Consider the following 8,851-nt stretch of genomic DNA (forward strand, 5'->3'; position numbering starts at 1 on the left):
CGAAAGTGCTGCCATCTCTTGAAAAAAAATCTTACCAAAAATCGGTATATTTAGCCTTAAAGGAAGTAAAAAGTAAAACTGTTTTTCGCTACAGCTACCTCAATAATATAGCAGGGCCTGAAATATAGGTGCAGAGAAATATTATACAAAGCTGCCTTCTTGCCAATCGCCCTCTATGCTGTACCTGCCTGGGCACAAAATCTCACCTACTCACATCTTAAATTGTTGGAACAGGCTCAAAGGAGAGCTTTATTACTGGTGACTGGGGCTTATAGGACTGCGCCAACTTCAGCCTTGCAAGTAATTACGGGTCAACTGCCAATAGACCTTTGAATGCAGATTGCCATCGCCTAGTACAATATCAAGAAATGTTTGCCGGCCAGTATTGGGTCAAGTTGTTTCGTTAGTTCCAGTAGAAGATTCGAAGAAGTTTCTAGTAGAATCGACGACATTATCTTATCTGAATGGCAGAGGAGGTGGGATAACTGTATTACTGGAAGACTAACTCACGAGTTCCTCCTAGATGTCAGAAAAAGGGTCAAAAATGAATAGATTGAAACAGACCACTGGGCGATCTAACTTCTTATAGGGCATAACAACATCAATTCAAAGTTACAATTCTTCAAAAAAAAAAAAAGGAATGACCCTAACTGTAACTGCGAAGCTGTGGAAGACTTCCGATATGTTTGGGACATTCAAAAAGTTTGCAAAGAAGGTTTTCCAAATAAAAAGCTGTTTACCAAGTGATTAATATAACATTGATAATATGTATAATTTATGTTACATATTTAATTTATATTAATTAATAATTAATAATAATTTATGTTACAATTATATGTTTATAGATGTAACAATCATATGTAAATAAGGTATATAGAGTATGTAACAGTAATATGACCTATGTATGTAACAATCATATGTATATATAGTAGACCCACTTGAATGTAAGTAGGAAGTTACTGGAGCCCTGTTTAGTGGGAACAGCTCTCCAGTTGTAGGCAATCCATTTGCTTTGTTATTAAAATTAGTGCCCTATTGTTATAGAGATTAAGCAATGCCTCACTTTGGTTCAGAGATATTTGGACCTACGTGAGTGCAGGCCTGAAGACTTGGGAATTTTATTCCTGTGATGCAGGAGGCTTGGTGACCGAGTCTTTTCTTGACGGAATATTAAAATGTTATGAAGTTTTGAACTTACTGCTGGTATAGGGTTGCCCTAAGGTACAGCGGGGGGAAAAAGGATATAAAAAAAAGAGAGAGAGAGCACAGACACACATATACTTTTATTATAAATTAATTCATTTTATTAATTTAAAAATTGTTTAATACTTTTTCTGACAAATGCTCTTTAATTTCAGATCAATTATCCTGAAGGAAATGACCTAGATAGTCTAATGACTTTTGCTCCATCAGTTTCACGAAAAATAGGATTCAATACATTGTCAAACTATACTCAAATATTGAGGGATTCTGAACCTGTTACATTAAAAAAGATTACAACTGATCCAGTTTGTGAAAATATCAATCAGATAATGAGTTTAAAAATACTAGATAGAAGAGGTTAGTAATGATAATGAATGGATTTATTAAGATTTTTTTTTGAAAGTTGAATATTGACAATGATCATTTAATCTTTTCTCTCCCTCAGATTCTAACGTACTAGTTTAAATCTCTTTTGTATGCTCTAAAAATCTGTATAAAGCATTTAAGATCTAATTTCTGACATACAGGAGGGGGAAGGGGGAGTTATCTAGAGGTAACAAACCTATTCTAACCATGGTAGGGGGTCAAGTTTTCATTTTTGTGGGACTGCCTCAGAAGTAGAAGTTGATCTTCCGGGCTGGATTTGAACCAGTCGCGCTGCAGTCACAAGGCAGGTAAAGTTGATGCTGCAACTCCCTCAGCTCCAAAGACTACGTAAGGTTGTGTATTTTGGGCTGCCCGTAGCTCAGTGGTTAAGACACAGTCTTACCAATTTGGTGTCTATTGGCAGTGCCGGTTCAAATCCGGCCTGGGGCGTTGATGTTTTTCATTAAGTGGCGTTCCCACTAAATGAAAAACTTTGACCCTCAAACATGGTTAGGCAGTATTGGATTCCAATTGGAGTCTTGGCCGAAAAAAAAAAAAAGGTTGTGTCACATGTCGTCTGTGAAACTAAAGTAAACTGCTCAATTCAAAAAGGATGCATTAAACTTAATATCTCTCCATTCAAATTCATCTCTAAATATAAATCACATAAATTTACGTTACCCCTCAAAAATTGATTTTCTGTTATTTCATGCATAAATACATATTTTATGTAATATAATTTAATCTTATCACAGTATCTTTAAAACTTATACTAACTGTTGCATTAAGTAGTCTACGCTGGGATCAAAAGGCAATATTGGATATAGAGGAAAGGTGAATATTAACAATGATCATTTAATCTTTACTCTCACTCACATTCAAACATACTAGTTTAAATCTCTTTTGTATGGTTTAAAAATCAGTATAAACCATTTAAGATCTAATTATTTGAACATGGACCTTTATATAGCCTTAGTCTTGGAGTCCTTGTTGTGGCATCCTTTTGCACTCATGTGCTCTTTGAATTCGCATCATAAGCCAAGTTTATTTAAATTTTTTATCATTTATTACAAACAGCATACTTATATACAAAATAGTTTTTATGTCTTTAAACACTAAATACTAATTAATTTATTTAGTTTTATGATTTTAGTAACACAATTAAGCTTATTCAATCATTTTTTTTCATCAATGTAGTGATTTTTATTTATATATAATTACCATGATCTGTCTGTATTTCTTCTCTTTGATTTTAGAACAACAGAAAAAATTAAGAGTAATGTGGCAAAGTAGAGCAGCTACTCATATACCAATGTCAGAAGAAACATTAGAATTATTCATGCGTTATTCACGTATTGTGCATTATTGCCTCACCCCTCTTCTTTTTTTACCCAAGTATGGTTTATTGACAATTAGCTATCTGTTTAATGTCATATTTATATTTGTATTTTAGGTTTTATGTCTATTTTTTATTGTTTTAGTTGGAGACTTCAATCAGCAGCAACTCGAGATCAGACTCTTATAGTTAATCCTCCTCTACAGGTAAGTTATTAACTGAATCTCTTATTTATTTATTATTATTTTATTTAAGGTAGTACTTTTTATGACCCTCTTTCTAGTCATTTCTAACATACAGGAGGGGGGAGAGGGGAGTTATTTAGAGGTAACCAACCGATTCTAACCATGGTGGGGGTCAAGTTTTCATTTTTGTGGGACTGCCTCAGAAATAAAAAAGTTGATCTTCCAGGCTGGATATGCACCAGTAGCGCTGCAGTCACAAGGCAGATAAAGTTGATGCTGCAACTCCCTCAGCTCCAAAGATACAACGGTAAGGTTGTGTCACATGTTATCTGTGAAAGTACAGAAAACTGCTCACTTCAAAAAGGATGGGTTCAACTTAATACTCTCCGTTCAAATTCACCCCTAAATATAAATCACATAAATTTATGTTACCCTTAAAAAATATTGATTTTCGGTTATTTCATTCATAAATACATATTTTACCTAGTCTTATCACAGTATCTTTAAAACTTGTACTAACTGTTGCATCAAGTAGTCTATACTGGGATCAAAAGGCAATCTTGGATATAGAGGAATGATGAGTTTTTAGGGAATGATGAAAAGGATGAAATGAAAAAATAATTTTATTCTGGGACATATGTCCCTTAAGAATAAGTACATGGTTCATACATTAAGATTTTTGTCTGGGAAGCATTTACAAGTTTTCAGTAAGTAAAATGAAATTACATTGGGATATCGGCTTAACTACTGTTTATAATGTTAATCAATATATGTCTATTTATTTTATTACAATGATGTGGAGATTTGGTTATACAATAAGTGGAGGAATAGGTGTTGTTTAAAGGAAAGAATGGATGTGGACTGGCAAATGGAGATGGGAAGAGAATTCCAGAAGGAGGTTGTGCGTATGATGAAGGATTTGCTAAGGAAGGTGGTTCTATAGGAGGGCATATATAAATCAATCGGTTGGGATCTGGTGTTGAATGAGTGGATGGATGAATGAAGAGCGAGAAGATCAAGGATATAAGTAGGTTTTTTGATTTTAAGGACTTGGAATAGGAAAACACCAAAGAGATATTGCCTTCGGGAGGTTGGATAGAGCCACTTCAACTCGGTATACCGGCAGGAGACTTTAGAGCGCCTTAGAAACCCAAAGATAAATGTTAAAAAGCAATTCAGGAGTCTCTTCAGTCTCAACTCTAGTCCTGCAGATAGCCCTCCATAGACCAAGAAACCATAGTCAAAGTGGGGGAAGACGAGAGAGGATACTAGGAGCTGACGAGTGTTCTGAGGAATGGAAGTACAGAATCTTAGGAATTGTTTGAGTACAGTTATGGATTTGCATGTGATTTGGGAAATGTGATTATTCCAGGAGAGGTGTTGGTCGGAGGTTATTCCAAGGTTTATTATTTTAGGATAGAAGTGAATCAGTTGGTTGTTAAGGAAGAGTAAAGGACAGTAAGGGAGGGAATGAAGGAGGCACTTGGAACCACTAAGAATGGCCTTGGTTTTTTCAGCATTCAGGTTCAAATCATTGTTCAAATCAACACCCATGCATTAATGCTATCAGTATCTTCTGGTATCTTTTGGATGGCCTCAAACATCTCAGAGTGATGAAAGGATAGATAGATTTGGAGATCGTCTGCATGTAAGTGGTTTTGTGCATGGTAAATGGAATCAGGAAGATCGTTGATATAAATGGAGAAAAGGGTTGGTGAAAGTGAGGACCCCTGAGGAACATCTCATGTCAGAAGAAGGGGAGAGGAAAGAAGTTTATTTGGAATGATGACTGTTTGGGAACGATCGGACAGGAAGGAGAGGAACCACTTCAGGACACTATTTGACATGGAAAGGTTTTGAAGTTTATTTAGGGAGGATCTTATGTTTAACTGTGTCAAATGCTTTGAAAAAATCAAAAAGAACTAAAATCGATATATTATGATTGTCTATAGCGGATTGGAGATCTTGGGATGTTTTCAATAAAGCAGATTGTGTGGAATGTTGAGAGCCTAAACCGGATTGGAAAGGATTAAGGAGAGCTTTTTGCTCGAGAAAATTATTAAGTTGGGAGTGGACTAATCTTTCTAGTAGCTTGGCCAAATTGGATAAAATGGATTTTGGCCGAAAGTCGGAAACTGAAGAAGGAGAAGGTACTTTGTTCAATGGTCGGACAAGGACTTTTCTTCCAGGCTTTCGGAAAAATGGAATTTTGAAGGGAGAAGTTATAAATGTGGAGAAAGAATGGTGAGGAGACAAAGTTTGATGATCTTTACAGGAATATTATCTGGGCCGTAATCGTTAGTTCTGAACTTGAGGACTACTGAGATTAAGTCATCTGGGGAAACAATTAAGAAATAAAAGTTATTGGGATTTCAGGGATGTGAAGAGGATGAAAATTCGCATAAGGTTTTTGAAGGAGGAGGAGCTGCAAAGAAAGCATTAAGCTCGTTGGGATCAACTGGGTAATATGGACAGGATTTAGAACTTTTCCATTTGGATTTAGGATCAGGTGCTTGGGATAGGATGTTGTGAAAGTATTGCTCCTTGGTGCGGCGTAAGGAGGGTGTTTGGGTAAGGTTTCGGAGGGACTTAAGGTGGAATAGAGCTCTGAAATTCTGGTGCGTCTGAAGCGTCTTCTCATTAAATCTCTTATTTCTGAGTTGATCCAGGGAGCTGAAGAGCGTTTGAAGATATGGGTTTTAAGAGGAGCGTGTTGGTTTAGAAATTCGTCCTCGTGTTGGTCGAAGGAGATTTGAGGATAGGCATTCGACGTATCATCAATGGATAAAAGTGAATAGATAGGTACTAAGAAGAGGGAAAGTTCATCAAGGTAGGAACCAATGTTTTCTATGGTTAAAGAATCAAGGTTAAGACAATGTTAATGGACAATATTAATGGTTAAAGAATCAAGGTTTCGTCAAATAATTTTCTTTGGTATAAGCAAGGGAATGGGAACATGTAGGAAATTTTGATGTGGTCATGGGAGGAAAGAAAAGACATAGGTAGATAGAGGACGAATAATATGGTATGATCGATCGGGAGAGTCTATGAGAAGGTTGGTGTTGAGATCGCCTGCGATTATTATGTTTTGGAAGAGAGGAATATCTGAAAGGAAGGAGGATTCAAATGTATCATCAAAACGGACTTGAGTTGAGCGATAAATGACAGTATAGAGCAGGGAAAAGGAGTTTGACATAAGTTGCACAAAAATGTATTCCAAATGGGGAGTTGTCTAAGGAAGGAGACTTTTAAAGGATTTTGGCCCTCAGTCTGTCATGAACGTATAGAGTAACTCCACCACCAGTATGGTCCATTCGGTCATAACGAAGGAGGGTAGAGTTGGGGATGGAGATGGAGGAAGTTGGAATATTGGATGTAAGTCACATTTCTGAGACGACAATGGTGTGGTAAAAATTTTGGAGGAAATAATCTAGAAATTCGTCATAATATCCCAGAAGGGATTGGGAGTTAATATGGCAGGATGTTAGGGTACTAGTCATATGTGACTAAAGGAAAGAGTGTGAAACAGTGAGGAATGGATCAAATTTATTATTGGAGTAAGGACGGAAAATTGAGAATGTGTTGAAAAGGATATTTGGGTTAATATCAAGGGAGAGGGTACATTTACTATTTTCCTATTTGAATACACTGAGATAGGCAATAAAGTTGTATTAAGCATATAAAAAATATGCTGAGTGGAAAAATAACAAATTAAATACAATATTACATTAAATTGAGAAAAATATAGAAAGAATAGATAAAATTTACTAGAAATAAATAAATGCTGGAGCACAATGATAATTTACTTGGTTTGAAAATAAAAATAAAAATAATGCTACTTAGAAGAGTAAATAAAAAATAAGATGAAAATAATAGATATAGATGTAAAAATTTAAATATATCAGAAAAACTAAATTAAATTTACTAAAGGAAAAATAAATCATATGCACTAATAAATTGATAGCTTCTATAAAAAAGAATGTTTTTCTTAAGTTGAGAAATAAAAAAGAAAATGAGAGGTTATAATGAAAATGTAAAAATAGACCAAGTAATAAAAATAATAAAAACAAATTCCTAGAAGTTTAAATCTGATATAACCAGGGGGGTGGCGTCAGTGAGCTGTATTAATTACAACAGCTTGGCCATCTTCTCGGCAGCATCTGACACCCCGTCGAGCAAACCAGACGTACCACAATCTGCCGGCTGCCTTTACCTCCCTCGCTAGCCAGTACAGGTGTTTATTGGCGAGGGTCATCTCTTCGCCTATTTAGATCCGTTGGTCATTGTCCCAGCCAAGATGCCTGGTAGTGAAATCTCTTTTTACCTTTCGGAGCCAAATTACCTCATCATAGACAATCTGGCGAACGAACTGCACCACTATCGCAGGCGGGGGAGGGTCCTCTCCTCTGGACCTTTTTCTTTCTACTGTGTCTAGGTCTTCCGGGTTGAGCTTTACTCCGAGTGCCACTCCAATCAAACATATTATACCCTCTGGTGTTTCTCTTGTCTCTTGTCAGGATGCCCCTGATTTCAAGTGAGTGGGTGAGCTGGGGTTATTCAGCCTGATTTATTCTGGTTTACATGGTTTTAATTTGTTTTTTTAAATTATTGTTTTCAATAACTAGTTTTTCAATTGTCTCATCTTGCCTTTTGGGTCTTTCCTCCATAGTCTTAAGTCTCTTGGCGTTTTCAAATATTATTTCTCCCTGAGTATTTATTATGTTTTTAATATCTTTTAAATTGTCAGTGATTTTCCTGATTTATTTAAGTATGGCCATTATATTTTCCTCTATGCTTCTGATGGGTACGGCACTATATTGCCTAGGCCCTGACTTGGCCTAACTCTGACATGAGGGCAAATTCCAGATTTTTCGTTGTCCGGAATGTTACAGCATTTATTATAGTGTAAACTTTTACACAACTTGCAGGCTAGTGCTAACTTGTCCTCTCTGACGACCACCTGTTTACGGATCGGGCATACTGCCATCTTAGTTTTTGTATTAGTATGAATGGGAACTAATATATGAATGAAAATATGAGAAACCTGTAGTGGGGGTCGGTAGTGGGGCGATGCTGCTGTAGTGGGGGCAGTCAACAGTCTTTACTCCGTTAGGTTACCTTGATGGTTACTGACTTAATCCTAGGCCTCTACGTCTGTATCGTAAAGTTCCAGCTGTTTTTCTATTAAAATAACAATTTTATTTCATCAGAAAGCAGCTTTATCCACTAATATAATCGATTCACTGGAATTTAAATAAAAGATGAATATAAATTGAAGGAGGAGGCAAAGAAAGATTGTTTATGAACACAATAGCACAGATAGATGCACACAGTTTGATGGCCAGAGCCAGACTGACAAAGGATATGACTTAATTTTGATGGACTTCTTTATTTGGGTAGAAAATTAAGTTTTTCTTGTCTTGCCAGCAAAGTAATAATAATATAATGTGTTTAACCCTAATTTCAAGTAAAATTTCTGATAGTCGCTCTTATTTCTCATTCCTGCTGGATAAAAAAAATGTGCCAAAATGAACAAGTTTCTTCTTAATCTAACTCCCTTCTACTGAATGATATGTTTTGAGGGTATAGGAATACCATATTTTATAGTTTACTAATTAACTATTATGAAAATATTTGTTGTGAAAATAACAAAAAAAAAAAAAGGAAAAACATTATTAATGGAGTTGAAAAACATGTATAAATTGATGAATATTTCTTTTTTTAAATAAAATATGATATTGGTGGACATAATATCCTCCTA

General features: G+C 35.7%; 1 protein-coding gene across 6 annotated transcripts in view; it reads left to right on the top strand.

Moving 5' to 3' along the window:
• Positions 1-8,851, top strand: part of LOC106679968 (KICSTOR complex protein SZT2) — a 240,391-nt gene that overhangs the window by 197,759 nt on the left and 33,781 nt on the right. For all 6 annotated transcript variants that reach the window (XM_067050326.1, XM_067050330.1, XM_067050327.1 and 3 more), the window contains 3 exons: positions 1,359-1,560; positions 2,826-2,964; positions 3,051-3,111. In XM_067050326.1, the coding sequence (XP_066906427.1) occupies positions 1,359-1,560; positions 2,826-2,964; positions 3,051-3,111 (402 nt within the window). The remainder of the gene's footprint in view (positions 1-1,358; positions 1,561-2,825; positions 2,965-3,050; positions 3,112-8,851) is intronic.

Source organism: Halyomorpha halys, unplaced genomic scaffold (assembly GCF_000696795.3).
Source record: "Halyomorpha halys isolate HHAL.00 unplaced genomic scaffold, Hhal_1.1 Scaffold237.1, whole genome shotgun sequence".
Classification (NCBI taxonomy): domain Eukaryota; kingdom Metazoa; phylum Arthropoda; class Insecta; order Hemiptera; family Pentatomidae; genus Halyomorpha; species Halyomorpha halys.